Raw genomic sequence first — 18,603 nt, 5'->3', positions numbered from 1 at the left:
ACGATGCTGCGTGCTGCTGCGATTCTATTAACTCTCTGTGGAGACTGACAGGAAAATCTGTCCACAGTGGCAGCCAGAGAAATTGTTCAGGAAGTGCGTGTGCGATGGGGCGATAAATTTGATCCCCGCTACCTTTGCTTTCTGCATGACGGTTCCAGTAGAAGAGGCATAAACAGATGGAGGTCGCCGTCGCATCTCCAAGGCGCAGTTTACTGGTAAAGAATCGCTGTAGATGTTCTGGATCTTTTTACTGGCTGCCTGCACAAGATGATAAAGTAAAGGAGTACATATGAAATGCGCATGACGACAGACGTGTCGTTACACATAAAGCAAGAAATATACCTTCGCAGGGGGTTTATCCTCCACTGGTGCACCCAGCGCTCCTCCTGCAAGGCTCTTCTTCAGGTTTTCTTTGACCTGAGTCAGTCGGAGCTCCATGTCGACCCGTTCTGCCTCTTTGGCTCGACAGGCTTCCTCCAGCTGGGACACTCGCTTGTTCAGGAAGGGCTTCCTCCTTTCTGCGCCACAGAAATTTCCACAGATTTAAAGCACTATTCGAGTACTAACTGTCAGTGTAACTATGGGCTCCTCCTTTATACTTATTTTTTACGACATTTCAGATGCAAATATTCTACTTTTTTTTCACTGCATCTATTTGGCACTTACTTTTCAGACAGATGCTTTTATTTGCCACAAAGGCAATTTACAAAATATGAAGCTTTATGAAACACTACTCTTCCCAAAATATGTTCAAACATTAAAATACTGCTTAAATGTTAGTGTATCTTAATTTTAATAGATTTCAATGACTATATTCCACACAATACTTCAACCTGATATACAGTAGTGTATGCTAATTCTCTGACAGGGATGCTTCCTCTGCTACTACTGGCACTGGGACTAGAGGAAATTAGTTAATTAAGCATTGAAGACATTTTCATAACCATGTTGTTGGTTTTAATAATAATAGTTTTCTTTATCCCTGTGGGAGAACTGTCTTCTCACATGGCCCTCTAATAATAGAGGTCAGAGTACAGGGTTGAATAAAGAGCACTGAAACAGTATGCAAATTTGCTCACAAATACTGAACTATCTAGCTGCAAAAATCTGACTTAATGACTAATATCTTCATTTGTTCTATGCTTCTGGGCTGTATCTGTGCTTTGAAAAATGTCTGCTTCTGCTTGTCTCTTTATTTTCACCGTTATTAGGAATAGGGGACATACAATCAATGCATGCACTAGCTCTGTTGTTCTTATTTTCAGCAGCTACTTTCCTGATTTATGTAGCGAATTCTGGCAATTACCAGGAATGATTTGTGAGGCTTTTCATCGTCTTACCAGAGGCTGTCTTCAGCTCTTCTTTCAGCTCCCTCTTCTCCTGTCGAAGGGTCACTAGTGCATTTCGTATCCCATCTCTCTCTTTCTCCAGCTCCTCTTTTTCATTGTGGTAACGCTTGGCATCCTCCTCTGCTCGCGTTTTCCCATACCTTCCGTACTGGTTGGCATCTGGGTGGGAGCAAAGGTGAAAGATCAGACGTGCAGGGGTTGTGGGAAGAAGGCAAAACCTCTCACGTCGATCTGTCTGACCTGCCTGTAGAATTAAATCTATGTTCTATGTGTGAAGAGAATGATGTTGTCTCGTCACATGAAAGCGTGGCATGCTAATTGGACTTCTATTCATAATTGACAGAAAGAATCTGTGGGGAAGAACAATGACATCATGCACAAATAAAAGATAAACACACAGACTCCTGCAGACTGAGGGGTCGGGTGGTGAGACAGCGGATCTAATGCAAGTGTCCAATAAATCTCAGGTTACATCCTGAAGCTCTCAGCCCTGGAAAGCATTGCCTCTTTGATGTATCACAATGTGACAGTGAAGGCCACAGTGCAGAAACTGCATTAAGAAGAGCTCTGTGCTAGAAAAACACACTGATATCACTTTCTAAAACCCAGGACACTCATCCCCTCTGCTTGCACAGAGAGCAGAGACCAAATGGCACAACAGAGCAAATGGGAGCGGCAAAGGGAGATGGAAGAGATTATGGACAGAAAGTGAGAAGATGATCGAAGGGAAAAGAAGAAAGAGCCAGGTGAAAGGCTCAGATTTTATGGCTGTCAGTAAACTGGTCCACTGCTGAAAGGAGTGACTGTAACAGCACTGTAACACTGGAATCTACAAATCCTGTGTGAAGTAAAATAAGAGGGACCATCTGTATTATTTTTTCTTCTTTCCAGCAGCAGCTTGTCGTCCTTGTTTTTCATTATTTTTGTGTTCTTTTAAGTGGCACAGTTTGAACGCCAGGATGGGCAAAAAGTTGAAAAAACACTGTGTGATATATAAACATCTCAGCAGTAACTAAGGGGTTCCACAGGGATCCGTTTTAGGGTCTTCTTTCCTTAGCAAGCTGAGTTAATGACCAGGTCTAGCTGCATGTAGCTGTTGATTCCACCTATCTGTTGATGAAATTTTCTATGCAAATGCTGACACAAATGGCAATTAGTTCAACATAAAGAGCCCTCAAAAATGTAAATTGACTTTATAGAGCTTTTCTGGTAAAAATAAAGTCCATATGGTGTTTTTTATGCTGGAAGACGCATCGTGAATGAAATAAGCAAATAACACCATGGCTGATCAAAATGACAAAAGTCAGACAAAAAAGGACAAAATCACAACAAAAGCAAGAAAAAATGCTACATAAACGAGACACAATACGACAAACGCGAGAAAGAAAATGAGAAGAATGACACGAAACAAAACAAAAAGAGACAAAAAATTTGACCAAAAAGTTACAAAGTGACAAAAAATGGACAAACATCACAGGCGAGACAAAAAATTACACATATGAGAAAAAAAATGACAGAAGCAAAAAAATGGACAAACAACACAAGGAAGACAAAGAATCACAGAATGACAAAATACATACACAAAACAATGAATAAAGCAAAAAAAGAAAAAAACACAAGTGAGACAAAAAGGAAATACAAAACAACAAAGTTGATTCCACCTATCTGTTGATGAAATTTTCTGTGCAAATGCTGACACAAATGGCAATTAGTTCAACATAAAGAGCCCTCAAAAATGCAAAATTGACTTTATAGAGCTTTTCTGGTAAAAATAAAGTCCATATGGTGTTTTTTTATGCTGGAAGACGCATCGTGAATGAAATAAGCAAATAACACCATGGCTGATCAAAACGACAAAAGTCAGACAAACAAAGACAAAAAACACACTGTAAATGATGACTTCTCTGTAACTTTACAAAGCCATCCCAAGGGTGGAGCCTCTGGTGTTGTGGACCCTCTGGTGTCCAGTTTTGGCCCACGGGCCACATGTTTGACACCCCTAACATAATAGATCTATTCATTCTAAAGGACAGAATGTTGTGGAATTACATTTAAGCCATTTCAAGACAGAAAGGAATCATTTTCATGTAAGAAACTCTTGATATGTACGTATTTTAGGTACAACATCGAAATGAGATTTAGGAGTTAAATCAATGACATGAGAGGAACTTTAAATTATTTTTTCTAATTCTTGTAGTGCCTGACCATTTATCCACAAATGCTATGATGCCAATAAAGCGGTTTAAATAAAATGTGTTCCTTCAAAAATGGTCAAAAACAACTGGCTAAGTCTACATTCATCAAGCCAAAAAGCCACTTATTCACAGGACCATTCATTTCATCACAGTAATGCATGCTGTACAAACTGTAAACTTGACATATCTATCCCAACGGTGGGAAACATGTCTCCTTTTTATTTGGGAAACATTGATTAAAAAACTAAGTCCATATTTCTGTAACTTAGAGACTGAAATTCTATACTGCCAGAATGTCCACAGATCAATCTGCTTTTGGACCATAATAGAATTTGGACCACCCAAAGAAAATCTGTTCATGCTTTCTGCACACCGAGCAAATGGAGCAATCTTTAGAAGAGTCACAGTTCATCTCTATCATTATTACACAAACATCAGTTGAATGTGAATGTTTTAACTGTTAACTATGGCAAGACGGCGTGCACACTAAGTGCCTTTCCACTGTGTAATTATAGGTTTCAATCTTTCTGTCGAGATAGTTTATGAGGACGGGCTCAGTTCCCCTGGAGCTACTGCAGTGCTGCTTTGGAAAACCAACTGAACATACTTACTTGAGCCTGTTCGCTTGAGGGAGACTAATGGTTTGGTTCTGTCAGAGTCGCTACTTGAGAAACTTGAGCGTCGTTTGCCTTGATTCCCAGACTGCTGCCTGCGGTTCTCCCCTGACTGGGTGGAGCAGAGAGGAGGTGGGAGGACATGGCAGATGTGGGACGATGAGGGCAGAGGGTAAAAGAAAAAAAAAGTGTGCATATTAGGCAAAGCAAAAAACTGATGTTTTTATAATGATTTGAGGTTGTTGAGGTGTGTTTGTTTCTGGCTGTGGGCGGTGAGAGATGTGTTTAAGTGCACGTCAGTGGGGTTAAAAGGGGGTTTACAGGCTGTAAAACTGATATGACCTTTTGCCTTTGTGTCATCAGGCTTTTTCCCCCCTCTCCTATGCGCCACAGCATGCTCTTTCCAACAAAAAGAGATCATTGACAGGCATGTAACAGAGAACTGTCTGTTAACTTGGGTGACTGATATGGGGTGTCGCTTTCAGACACTGACAGCACACAACAGCTGCACACACACAGTTTCTAATCTGGTCACATCAAAGTAAAGCAGATGGTTTAACTAAACTCGTAAAATGCGTGTGCATCCGTCCTACCTGTATGTCCTCATTAGGGACCTCATCGTATGTTCTGGAATCCGTGGAGGTGCTGCTGGAGGATGTAGCCCACCTAGGATCGGAGAGAAAGTAGAAATTATGTCTGCACGAGGTCAAAACATCACCGCTCTGCTCTGTGACCTTGATTTGACCTTGTGTAAACATTCAAACACCTCCCCCCCTTTGTCTGCCTCACTCACAGGAAGGAATGTCTCGCTGCATCGCGAATGTTAGCGATGGTTTCCACGTCTACGTAGTCGTAATGCAGCGACTCCGGGTCTGTCGCAGAGCCCGTCTCTGCCAGGATGACACCGAGCCACCGTCCAAGCTCGTCGGAGCTGCTCGCCTGACAAAACACGCAGGATAAATCAGATTTGTAATGTAATTCCTAAAATCTCAACAATTTGAATATTAAAACCATATGAGTTCATTTTGTGCTTTTCTTTTTAGTGGCCGTGGAGCAAGGTTAAACACAAAGCTTTCATATTATAGGTCCAATATTCTCTCTTCTTTTAACTTTGTTTTGGTCTCCACCTACTCCTGAGAGAAACATCTGGCTCATTAAGTGCTCTGGAGTCGGTTTATCAGAGCTTTTAAACTGAAAACAGCTGCCTGGTGTGGATCAAGATAAGGCGGACGAGAGCAAATCAAAACATGCACTAAACAATAAGCTTAAAGTTTCTGAAAATCCTCCATAAAGCAGAGGTCAGTCAGGTGATAACTCTGTGCATTTTTCCTTAGTAGTGCAGCTTTAAAACAAAAAGCAAATGAACAGCCGTCTACCTCCAGAGCAGCCACCTCTGTGCTGTTCCGCAGGATGCGAAAGGCAAAGGGGTGTTTGGGTCCAAGCCCTGGAACCACCTCGCAGCCATGGAGAGGAAGGGAAGGCAGGGAGGCCCGAGGGTCTCCTTTGTCGTGGTAGAAGTGCAGGGAGCCTCTGCACACACAACACCACTGTTCCCGCCACACCTGGTTCACCAGCACGGACAGGTAGCCTGCACGGTGAGGAGGGAAATGGAAAATGATGCATCTGCCAACTTAGAGAGCTAATCGGGCAGCAGTGAGGCAGGTTCTGACCTTGTCGGGGGTCACTGTAGGAGGTCCGTGGATCTCCCGGCCTAGGGGGCTTCTTCTTGGAGAAGCTGATGATGCGTGTGATCTTACGGCCTGCAGCTAAAGCACCCCGCTTTACTTTACCTGCATCGAAAATGAAAAGATTAATCAGGTGCTTTTTGTCCAGATTCCTCTTGTGAGAACTATAATTCACTGAAAATGTGCGATAAAATGTGATGAAATAAGTTTTATTGCACCATGGGCCGGTTAAACCTAAAGACTGTGCTGTAAAACTGCAACTGCTGCTGTATTTGAGCAAACAGCGGGTTATTTCAGCTTAAGGTCTATTTTCTGTCTTCCTTTTGCTTCCAGACTATTGGATTTTGTCACACATGCGATAAAAAAATGGAATCCTTCCCATCAACTTCCTTTATCTTACACGGATGGTTGAGATCGCACCAGTATGGAAACTGTCAGGCAAATGACAACTGAGCAAACTCCTTCTACTGATGAAAACCGTGAAAGAGTTGCAGTTGGAAAACAAACCCTGAGTTAATATTCCTGTGTCAAACAGCTGCCGTACTGTTTCAAGGCTGTGCTTCTCAGTCTTACCGTTCTCCCTGCAGTTCTCTCCGGCTGACACACCCACACTGTCTGAATCTGATGTGTTCCTTTCTGCAGATAACCTCTGCGGAGGAAGCACACAAACACAGGTTTAGACTTTCAGCAGCTGAAGCCAAATTCTACACTGGGTCTCTTTGTTTGCCGGGTTCAATTTAGAGCGAAGCCTGTCTGCGCTTGTCTCTGACTAATAAAGAGCTAAACAACTATACTTACACAATCCTTCTCATATGTAATTCTGCTTTTTTCTTCCTTCAACTCTGTGCTGAATCTTCTGTCTGTGGTTGGTGCTTTTGTGTCAGAGCTTTTTACAGTTTACATTCACACAGATTGGTAAGCTTTCAAAAAGGATGTGTGACTCACTGTCACCCCTATCATTGGTGCCTTAACACCTACTTACACAACATAACTCCTGTTTGTGCCACAAGCCAAACACAGGTATTGCGGTTCACTGCGTTGAGCCAAACAATTGTTTAGGGAAAATTGATGGTGACAGCACAATTGCAGCTTACTGCAGACTTTTCCTCACCTCAGCTGTGACGATGAACTGTGTCTTGAGGATAAAAACAACGTGCACATGCTCACATAAACATCCTCTCCTCTACATTTACCTTGTCAAGTTCATTTTTTCTTGGAACGACAGGAGATGCAGATTCCTCAGGCCCTGCGCTCTGACCGCTGACCTCTCTAACAACCTGTGGAGATATTTTACAGACGTTATTCTGGATTGTACAGTAAATTGTCCTTCCTTTCCTGCTGTCAAACCCACTTCCAGTGGCGACTGATGCCTTTCTTCCCAGTCTGCATTCCTAAGGAACATGTAGCATTTTGCATCCATACTGTAGCATGCTAAATTTACCTTAAGCCATCTGTGAGCCTGCTCTTTGCTTTGTACGGCCAACACCAGTGCATCTCCGTTGGGTAAAGTGAAACGAAGCTCGTGGTGCTTTCTCTTGCTGTCTTTGGGAGCGTAGACTACAGTGCATTGGGGCAGCAGTAGGTCCACATAGGGGCATGTGTCCTTTGAGCTCTTATAGCACTGCAAAAAGGAGGACACACAGGATTGTGTAGGTTTAAAGGTGAGAAATAAGAAAATTATTATGAGCGCTCTTTAATCCTTTACAACACAAATAGTTTGTTGGTTTGAAAGTTATGGTATGTGTAAAAAAATAGAATAAAAACCACCAAACATACATCATTTATAGACCTAGAAACTGTAAAAACAGAGTGTTTCCAAAAGTCCTTAAACTAATTATCTGTGACGCTCTTTCAGGAAACTAAATCAGAATACAATTTTAAAAAAATAGTGCTGCTCAAACCAGATTCTGTGAAAAGAAAAATTAAAATTCTGTGTTCCTTAGTGCATCTGGAAAGCCATGATTGATGCAACTGTGACCATCAGTCACATGAGAAGAAAATCACAGATTTTTAGGCTGACCTGGGCTGAACTGCAGACTATGTTTACACAAAGCCAACAGGAGACAAGTATGGAAACAAATTAAAATGTAAGTGGTACAATTTCCACAGTATGTAGTCACCATTCTGCTAAAAACCTGTAAAAATGTACATGTTGTTTCCAATTTTCTAAATTTTTGTAAATGAAATAATATAATATAACTGAGTCTTACTGTGGAAAATACACTTCCAGTCATGGTTGTGCTGTTTCCACAGAGCAGCAGGACTCTCTAGTGCAATGAAAAACGAGCCCACAGCAAGTAAAAATGTGGCAGGAGCAAAGAGACGCCCAGACACTGCATGGGGTTCAGAAGGTTAAAAAAGCATGTGAAAGTGAACTTCTCACCTGCAGCCTGTTCTCCCTTATGACAGTGAGCTGTTTGGCCCACTGGCCAAAGCGTTTCTTACGCAGCAGGAAGGCACAGATGCGACAGTCTCGGGCAGGAGGCATGGAGCTCTCATCGGAGGGCCACTGATGAGTGAGTCTGACGCCAGGACTCCTCTCTTCCTCATCTTCCTCATAGGACTCATAAGAGCTGCTCAGGGCGTCTGAGTCATTGTCTAGGAAGCAACGACAGAGAAGATAAGGTAGAAAAGCAAACGGAGGGTTGATCCTGTAATGTGGGAAACTTGTGGGTACGAGTGTTCTTGGCTTACAGGAGTTTTTGCGGTGCGAGTTAATGCAGGTAGTTGGGTAGTGGTTTTCAGCGTCTTCGTATCCATCTTCTATAGAGTTGGGAGGGCTGGCTCTGACTGGAAATAGAAGAAAAAAACTGAATTTAACCCAATGTTCTATCATTTACTTTAATGTAATTGCTACTTTGTAATTGAGTTTGGAATGCAGCGCTATATGATTATGTTTGTATCATTTAAGGCCTGAGCACCGACTTAAAGCTTTTTGCAGATTTGACACTAAGGTTACCGAGTTGAGCCGAGGCGGGAGCGTGCTGACCTCGTGTGATTATGTACTCGGGCATCTTTCCCGGACTGAGGGGCACTGCCTCCTCGTAGTACTCCTCAGGAGGAGGCGTTGTGGGCAGAGGGGGAGGAGAGTCAGCCGAATGTGGGGCGGGGGAGTCTGTACAGCTCTGCCAAGGGAGACACATAAACACAAACATGACTCTCAAATAACCACATTTAGAGCTACATAATCAAAGAGATAAACCTCTGAATGATTTCCATAAATTTGACACATGGGCTCAGGGTGGATCTCTAAATCTTCTAACAGCTTGCAGATTGATGAGCGTGTGAGCAAGGGAAAATCCCACGGTATGGAATACAATCTCTCTGTTTTCCATCACTTTTTCTCTACAAAGCCTTTAGAAGGAGGTGCAATAATTATTTGGAAAGTTGAACTGGGTTAGTGAGTTATGACAATATGGACATAAAAAAACACAGAGCCCACACACACTGTGCCGTTTCGGCATTTGAAGCCAATAGTGCATATATAAATGAAACTTTAGCACGTATTCTCCACTTGCCTGTTTTAAAGTGTCAGTTTGTGTGTTTTTGTCTTCCTTCAGATCATCTGTAACATCCTTTAGATCTCCAAGCTCACAGTCTACAAAAGACAGCAAATAACACAATAAATTCCCGCTGTACATACACTCAAATTATGATATTTTCACCTCTGATATACATATAGGTATGTGTACGTTTTACATCACTAAACCCACCAAATGTCTCAAAGAGAGATTCGACAAAGCTCGTGCCATTTCTGTACACTGATGAGTTCATGTAGATGTAATCTGTTCCTGACACTGGAGGGGAAGAAGAAGAAAAAACAGGCATTTAGAGTAGCCACATACATATTAAAATAAGTGAAAAGATGACACTCATTCAGCTAAACACTGAACAAATTTGGCAAATAAATAAAAGCTGCTTCTGCTATCCCACAAAACACAACAAAATGTGTGCATTCTGCCTGTTTTTAGGTCTACAAACGCTTCTGTCTGCCTGAAGCAACAACAACTCATACAAAAATGAAATTATCAGTGATAATGATTGAACGAGGGCTGCAATTAATGATTAGTTTTACTGCTAATGAGCTGATTGTGTATTTTCTCAGTTAACTAATTAGTCGTTTTATCTATAGGATAGAAAAAAAATGCATGAACGTGTAAAACAGTGTCTATTAGTGTTTCCCAAAGAACATAATGAAGTTCACAAATGTCTTAATTTTTCCACAAATCAAGGATTTTTATTTTATTGTCATAGATGAGCAAAAAAACCCACAAACCCACACACAAAGAAAAGAAAAAAAAAATCTCATTTAGGAAGCTAGAACCACAGAATTTTGACTTCATGTGTCTAGAAAATACCGGAACTGATGAATCCATTATTAAAACAGTTGGTGAAAAACTTTAAAGTTAACAACAAATCCATTCATCCATTAACTGCTGCAGCTCTAGTTTGAATATCCTACAGATGAACTGAGTCACTTGTTCCATTTCTTTTCCTTTCTCTGACCTGATGGCTGTATCTGCTGCAGGAGGTTCCACACGGACGTCTTCTTCTCCTGGGTGGAGGAGCTGAGGTTCTCTTGGTCCAGCATCTTCAGCAGCGTGCCCAGCTCACTCACCAACACCTCCATGGCTGTACAGAGATGAGGCAAAAGGTCAGAAGGCGGGAGGACAAGGGCCCAGTGTATCAGCAGAGAGGTCACAGGCCAGACTGACAAATCCAAACAAACCCCAGGTGTCTGTCCGAAAGCCTGTTTCTGCTTTGCTTCTCCCGTGTCCTCCTTTCATTTTCTGTCACTTTGTCTCGCAGTTTGTCAGCGTCGATCTGCCGCCTCAGCCTCCCTTCCTCTCCTCCTCTGTCTAAGCAGACTAAACAATGATAAAGAGGCTTCGGTGACAGGAAGCAAGCCTGCTAATTGCTCATTAACCCAAAAAGTAAGTAGATCCGAAGCTGCCCAAAAATAGCAACACTTCAACTGCATTTGAACACAACTTCCTGAATGAAGAGTTGGAGAACACACAGCTCTGAAATGCTGCTGGCTCGCAGACAAATGGGCGCGAAAACTAGCTTCAATCAGCTGCCACTCTCAACGTTAAGAGGCTAAAATAACTGTGAAGCATTTTGGCAGAAATATGAGATTTTTTGCCCCGTGAGCCTCTAAAATGGATACGCGGGTACAGCTAATGGTATGGTTTGGTATAAGATTCTCACAAGGACCACTTTACTGAGCCCAGAATGAGCCAAATGTACCAACAAGAAGAGTTTCATTCACCGGGATCCGATCTTTATCTGGCAGATCGAAGTCATGCACTCACAAAAACACACAAGCTGGCTCAGACAGGCTTTCACAGGGGCCTGCAAGGTGCTGGAACTTTGAGGGGCTCAGATTATAGGAATATATGATTCACATCGTATGTTGATCTGAGAGGTGGGACTGCTCCACTCCCTGTTTTCACAACAAAACTTAAATAAACCACCTCGATCCCGTCGACCGCTGGACGCCCTGAGAAAGAAAAGCAACCTGCTGCTGATGTTCCTCCCTTTATCTTTTCTTCAACCACAAGCAAGTGCCATCAAACAACCCCTTCGCCCTTGGCTGTTTTCTTAACATCTTTGCATTTTAACACACATTTCTTTACTTCTTTAAAGTTCTCAGCGAAACCTGACGACAGGCTGAGTCACTGTTGGCTCACTTGTCTGCCTCCAACCCCCCTACTCCTCACTCACTCACTCACTCACTCACTCCCCCTTCTTGCCCCATTTTCACAGTCCGGCCGCCTTTAGACCTACTGAACCATGCATCTTGCTGAGGTCAGGCACGGGACAAGCCGCTGAGCCAGAAACCTCTTTGTTCTGGGGTGGCGGTCATATGGAAACGAGACCTGTTGCGCTAAACGCATGCAGACATAGACACACATGCATGGACAAAAGCCTGAAGCTCACAGGCTTGCAGGCATTTTGTGTATTTAGTGAAGTGTGTCAACAGTGAACATCATATTCTAGAAAAAGCGCCCAAGCCACTTTAGTGTGCAGGCTTTAAGAGCTTATTAATAAACAGAGGTGAAATGCGTGACTCTTAACACAGTGATCGTGCTCGTAATGACATGTAGATAAACCGGGAGATGTGTCTGTTGTTTGTCAGTGACGTATGTTTTGCATTTTAGAGCTCCCACTCCTTAAAGACAGACATATTTTCCTGAGGTGGGTCTTCCTATGGGTCAAACAATGCCCTGCCAAGGCCAGTCAAGCAGAGCTGTAGGTGTGAGTTCGCATGTGTCTTCTTTACTAGTGTGGTTTCCTTCCATTGTTACAAGAGCGTCCGAGAAATGGGCATGAGGAATTAATTCATGGGATGTGGAATGTCTCCTCATTAAGATCCGATTCACCCAGGGGAAATAAGGAAGTGGAGTTCGCAGAAGGAGAGGAAACTCATGAGAGTGGGATGTCTTGGCCTGGTGAAATGTTGTCTCCCTGCCAGAGGTTCCAGCTGTTTAGATTCTGGCTCTAGCGTACCACTGGGCTTCCCCTAACAAAGCGTAAGACAAAACCTCATCCACAGCGTGACTCATGCGCTGTGGAGAGGAATTGAAATTTACACCAGTCAGCACTAAATCAAATGCAACCCAGAAATCAAGGTTTCAAAGCGAGCACCATGCTCATGAAGCTATTTCACAATTTCATTTGGAACCGGCGCATTGAAAAAAAGCTGATTCTTCTATTTACTGTGTTATTCTGCTTGTGCCAAAAAAAGCAGCGAGGAAGTATTTCGTAGTATTTGGCAAGCGGGGTACATTAGACCACCCTTAAGTCTCCAGTCATGTCTTTATAATCAACACCACACTACTCACACAGGTTCTTGCACATCAAAAACAAGGCATGATCCTTTAAATCTATGCCGCAACTGTTCATGCGTGTGTTTGTGCATGACATGCGCCTTTGATGTCTTCAGATAAAACTGTTTTTTAGCCTAAAACCTGAAGGGGAACTACACACAAGTTATAATGTCATAGTGTTACATAAAATCAAGTGGGATACAGTTCAAATAAAGTGAGATTGGAATGTTTGCAGCTAAAAAAAACAAATTTAAGGCGAGATCTCATTCAAATTATAAAAGGAAACTCACAGACGCTGGCGCAGGATTGTGAAAAGCCATTCAAAGCTTGAAACATTCAAACATTTACATCCTCACACTTGCCTGACAATTGCTGTTAAACACCAGACACATTCCTCACCTTGTTAAAAGTGCGAGACTCTGCATAGTGGCTTTGTGTGCACATTTGGGGAGCAGAGAGAATAGTTTGTTTAACAGTGCAGACGCAGGCCTTTACCAAGAAGCTTACATTTGCAGACTCTGTACAAGCTGTAAGGCGCAGAGGGGAGGAGGGGGTGAGGGCGGAGGGGTGAATAATGTCAGTGAGTTGAGCACCTGTGCTAACATGTCCAACAAACTCTGATCTGAAGAATAATAGGACCTCAATCGGGTGCACCGGGATTTATTTTTTTCACTCCCTCCTCATACCAAAGGCTTCCTTCATGCTGAGCCTACATTTCTTGCCATGCATACACACACACACACAAATTATTTCACAGTGTGTTGAAAGTGACAAAATTGAGCCGTTCAGCAGCAACTTGTGTTTCACAATATCATTGCAGACAGACATTCCAGCTAATCACACAAGAATTTGCAACCCACAACGGGTCTTTAGAGATTTAAAAAATGACAATGTTTCACTATAGCGTCTGGGTGGCAAATGCTTTCTCAACAATCCAGCGTTACTGCCTTTTCTAGGTATTTCAGCCAGCTGGCATGACACTGAAGGCATGAAGTAAACATCACCTGATCTCTGTTGCATTGAGAAGGCAAGAATCCTTCACCACCTTAACATCCCCACAGCTGGAATGAATACTTTCCTCTTCCATCTTTACAAATCCTTGCACTTTTTTTTTCTTTAGCTTTAGATATCTGCTGTCTTTTCAAGCAATATAAAAACATTATTTCAACACTTACCCTCAACAGCAGTGGGTGAGAGTCCCACCATTCTCCAAAGTTACAGAAGAGACATTCATACACACAAGAGAAACTGTAGGAGATATTCCAGAGTCAAATCCTCCCCTGTGTGCTCCCTCCTGTGAAGTCTTTGTAGTGGAGGTGAGCTCCAGTCTGCTGAATCCCTTCCTCCATCTGACCTGTTATCTCCCTCCTCCTCCCTCTCCCACTCCGTCTCCCCTCCTCTTTTTTTGCGTTTGGGGGTAGATGGTGGTACTCTGTGAGTGTGTGTGTGTTGGATCGCCCTCCACTGTAATCCCAGGGATTGTATAGCACCTGGGAAAGGCTTGCTGTGTAAACACACACACACACACACACACACACACACACACACACACACACACACACACACACACACACACACACACACACACACACACACACACACACACACACACACACACACACACACACACACACACACACACACACACACACACACACACACACACACACGTTGCCTAATAGCTAACTCACATTCTTTATTCTCTCACATTCTTTCTCCAGCTTTAACGTGATTAACCTTTAACTAGCTGCCACCTATAGGATGCCAATGAACCCACTGACTTACTGGCTACAGTAGGGCATTGTACTGCTGCTCCACATTACAGCAACTTACTCGTAAAGATATCACTGGAAGTCTCTTCTGTTGGGTGCACTGATTTATACAGACAGGATTTAGCAAGTGCTGTGTATTGGAGGTTGGGGCAAGTTGAGACTTTTCAGAGTTACACGTGGATGACTTGTTGCCTGGAGGCAGACTCATACGCCCAAACACGACGAAACACGCTGCTTTCAATCACTTTGGCACCAACGCTGCACAAACAACTCTCGAGCACTCGCAAAACCAATACACAATTAAATTGTTGAAAATGCACAAACATTAACACAACACATTCCTTCTCCTACATTTATGCTTTTACTATCAACTGCCTGACACACAAAACTTCAGAACATTCATTGTGCGATTCTGACTGGAATCTTGTATGATCGCTTTCGGATAAAACTGATTAAATACATCTTACTGAAAAGATTATATTTTGGGAAATACGCATTCACTGCCTTGCTGAGAGTTAGGGGAGGTTGGCTTATTGACTAGAAACAGTGGTAAACATCTCCCCAGGCTCTGTCCAATGACAAACAGATTTGCGCATTTAATACTTGGTAGTTAACAGGTAATATCACCTGTACAAAAAACAAAAACAACTCTCCAGTGAAACCACAATGTGTTATTTTTATACAGTTTTTGTACTGATCGTGTGCTGATGCTCTCTGGGCATTTATTGAACTCAGCTCCATGTAGCAAAATGATTTTTCTTCCCATGAATCTGAATAGAACTCTATACTGTTGCTTTATTCTTTATTCTTTATTCACAGGATAACCCCTTGAGATGAATCATCTCGTTTTCGAGGGGGTGCTCCTGAATGCATAGATCTATGAAGTCCCCACCTCTTTCTCCAAACCAGCCTTTCTAATCGCTCAGCTCGAGCACACCAGTTCACCTACAAGTCTGCTCAAACACCATGAAGCTACTCTGCAATGTACAATAGTAATGGTTGTAATAGTTTCAAGGTGGACAACACCCTTGGTTTTAATGGCTTATTTCTTTCATGATTTGTTTTCCAGCATATAAACACCACCATATGGACATGTTGTTAGGTCAAAAACTTGATTTTAACTGGATATAACGTAGCCAATTTGTAGTGGTCCAGAACAAACATATCAATGATTAAATGGATTGCAAAAAAAAATTAAAACATTGCTGATTCCATTTTTTACAACCTCATAAATCCTAGAAACTCAGAATGATTGACTTTTAGTCTAAGTTTTACTTTTTTTTTCCCTGGGATACATATTAACTGGGCAGCAAAAATGAGCATTGATACTAAAATTGATACTAAAATTGTGTCTTTTAATGCTGTCAGAATACAAAAAAATAACAAAAAAACTTGAACTATACTAACAGTCTAAATGGCAAAAGTGTGGTTTGCATTAGAAAAGAGAAGAAAAGGTAATTGAGACTGCCAGTATGACCACACATCCAATGCCAGCTTTTAGAACCTGAGAGCAACAGATTTTAGAATTGAGATCTGAGACTGAGCCATAACGCCATCGGGACCAGTTATGAAAACATAAATCTCAGACTCTGGACACTTACGAGGAAAGGAGACAACAAAATGGCAAAAGATAGATATTGAGCACAAGATAATCTTCACGGAAATCACTGCAGAAATACCACTAAACTGAGGATGGCGGAAAATGAATGACAAATTAATCACACTAAAAATACATGCACAGAAATAAAACCTATATGCTCCCATTACAGTCAACGGCCTACTGATGCAGACAGGAACTTCTCTTAAAATCTAATTTAATACAAAAGCCAGACCTTCCCTGAGGCATATGTAGTGTTTCCCAACTTTTACAAATTCATCACTTCCTGTGACAAATACCGCAGACATACCCCAATAGGCTTGGTTACGGCCTTAGAAACCACTCCTCACTGTGACTGAATGTGAACTCTGACCTTTGCAGTAAAGTCCTGACCCCATATAGGACTGTGGATACCAGGAAAAGGACAAGAAAGCACACTAAGCTGTAAATTCCGCACCACTTTGCCTCACATTACAACTTGGTAGCATAGATCTCATGTGTTTTTTGTAAAACTAGAGCATTTGAGATAGAAATATTAAGGTAACTGATAAATTAAATTCGCGTACACAGTCAGTATCATTAGTCAAGTAAGCAAAACAGAACAAAAGGTAGAAACATAAAGAGGTAAGTCCTGACAGACAAAGTAGCTGTGAGAAAAAGTACTGTACCATCTGTGACTCCACAAGAGATCAGTATCTAATGAAAACTGCTGGATTTTTCTTGGAAGTCTCCCCTTCCTTGTTGTCTTTGGACATGTTGGATATACGACCATTTCCCAACCTGATCTGACATGAAAGAACGCTGCATTTTGAAGTCACTGAGGTGTTCAGAAACACAGCGAGGGAGTCTTTCTTTGTCAGCTTGATAATGTGACCCCACAACTTCTGACAGGAAAGCAAAAAAAAAAAAAAAAAAGATTTTTTGTGAAAAAAGCAGAATCTTATCTCATGTTAAGTGAGTCATAGGAGAGGTTTCACAGTGAAGAGACAACAAGGTTTTAGTGACATCTTCATGCCGTGTGAAGGTTATGTAAATACCACCATCCAACTCAGTCATCAAAGCTGGAACACGGACATTTAAAGAAAATAGCTGAGTCATAACATAAAAGCCTTTTGCAGACAAGAGATACAATCTGGTAAAGTGACGGCATTCTGTCATTCAGAAACAGGTCACCTTTACATGAATGTTCCTCATAGTTTTATTTATACCCATAACAGTAAAGGAGAGAGCCACAGCACACGAGTATTTGTCATATACACATGACCGGACAGAACATCAAGGTTCACTGAGCTATAGCACAAAATACTAAACTATTAGCAAGCTTATCACCATGAAGAACAGGAACAGTTTTGATCAAACAAGAAAAGACATTTTGCCCCTTTTTTCACTTCAGATAGGTGAGCTGCCACGCACAGAGGCACAGTTTAGCTTAGTTTTAGATCACAGATGTCATGATATAAAGATGGCCCAACCTGCCCCTAGATTATCAGTAGCTTTGAAGCTCAGAGTGGTTGCTCCAGACATCGACCGTGTGAGGCAGTGCCTGACTCCTAACTCCTGGCAAATTAAAAAGACAAAAAAGTTGACACACAAGTGGAACTGACATGCCATCTCTGGACCGTGGACTGTCCCTATGACAACAGCCCCTATCTGTCCCAAAAATGGCAGTGACATCTGTAATTATGCATAATTTAAGAACTTAATACAATTTTAATGGTTGAGTTATATGAGAATCCAACCCCTGTACAGATATCATGAATGGGGAAATAGTTACAGCAAGCAAAACCGTTTTTAGACCAGGCTGTAAATATGTTTATTTATATTGTGTAGATGAGCCTTTTAATATGGGCATCTATGGGGACTGACTCGATTTTTGAGTCAGCCTCAAGTGGCCATTTAAGGAACTCCACTCCACTTTTTGGTATACTCAGAGGTTGGCACTTGATCCGAATATTATTGTAAGTGCAATTCTTATCCACATACTACAGTAAAAAAAAAAAAAAAACTGTAATTGGTTTTGTTGTTGCTGCAGATAAATATTGGATTTACAGTGTCATGGCAGGCTATATGCAGCAGTCGCTCATTCATTGTTTGAATGAATGTGCTCCCATAACTATACCAACCTGCTTGATAATGCAACTGCATGTCTTTCAGGCTTGTGCCATGTTGAAAGTAATATGTCAGTGTTACCAGAAATATTGCTAGGTCAAACCCAAGAAGGTTGGAGTCTTGATTTTTAGAGGAAAAAAGCAGGATGCTCATTCAGACATGACGCCGACATGTTTAGAGCTCATCAGATTAATGAAAAGGAGCGCAGGTCTGAAAGGGGCTTAAGAAACACATGGGAAATTATATCTCTCTGTGTTCAGAAACCACAGTCTTTATTATAACCCTCTGTGCTGTATAGATGACTGAGGTGTGTGTGGTTTACATGCTAACAAAGGTGAAGTAAACCAGATGGCCAGATGTGCTCCAGCTTTTTAATTGCATTACGAGCTGTGCCAACAATGTCTTCTCTCACCAGCCTTTGCCCTATCATGATGAAATCCCCTCCCACT

General features: G+C 42.0%; 1 protein-coding gene across 2 annotated transcripts in view; it reads right to left on the bottom strand.

Moving 5' to 3' along the window:
• Window positions 1–18,603, bottom strand: part of afap1l1a (actin filament associated protein 1-like 1a) — a 30,703-nt gene that overhangs the window by 1,804 nt on the left and 10,296 nt on the right. Inside the window, exons 1-18 of one of the 2 annotated variants that reach the window (XM_022200389.2) lie at window positions 13,852–14,013; window positions 10,350–10,475; window positions 9,557–9,640; window positions 9,362–9,441; window positions 8,833–8,968; window positions 8,538–8,633; window positions 8,227–8,441; window positions 7,285–7,464; window positions 7,037–7,120; window positions 6,417–6,492; window positions 5,829–5,948; window positions 5,535–5,746; window positions 4,952–5,097; window positions 4,752–4,824; window positions 4,156–4,270; window positions 1,341–1,508; window positions 343–518; window positions 133–258 (exon numbers count right to left, since the gene is read on the bottom strand). In XM_022200389.2, coding sequence (XP_022056081.2) covers window positions 133–258; window positions 343–518; window positions 1,341–1,508; window positions 4,156–4,270; window positions 4,752–4,824; window positions 4,952–5,097; window positions 5,535–5,746; window positions 5,829–5,948; window positions 6,417–6,492; window positions 7,037–7,120; window positions 7,285–7,464; window positions 8,227–8,441; window positions 8,538–8,633; window positions 8,833–8,968; window positions 9,362–9,441; window positions 9,557–9,640; window positions 10,350–10,475; window positions 13,852–13,882 — 2,244 coding nt within the window. In that variant the 5' untranslated portion in view covers window positions 13,883–14,013. Of the gene's footprint in view, window positions 1–132; window positions 259–342; window positions 519–1,340; window positions 1,509–4,155; window positions 4,271–4,751; window positions 4,825–4,951; window positions 5,098–5,534; window positions 5,747–5,828; window positions 5,949–6,416; window positions 6,493–7,036; window positions 7,121–7,284; window positions 7,465–8,226; window positions 8,442–8,537; window positions 8,634–8,832; window positions 8,969–9,361; window positions 9,442–9,556; window positions 9,641–10,349; window positions 10,476–13,851; window positions 14,014–18,603 lie in introns of those variants that run through there. The other variant, XM_022200388.2, reaches the window with a different exon arrangement.

Source organism: Acanthochromis polyacanthus, chromosome 10 (assembly GCF_021347895.1).
Source record: "Acanthochromis polyacanthus isolate Apoly-LR-REF ecotype Palm Island chromosome 10, KAUST_Apoly_ChrSc, whole genome shotgun sequence".
Taxonomy (NCBI): Eukaryota; Metazoa; Chordata; class Actinopteri; family Pomacentridae; genus Acanthochromis; species Acanthochromis polyacanthus.
Note: the sequence above shows the minus strand (reverse complement) of the source record. Positions and strands in the feature narration are given on the sequence as shown.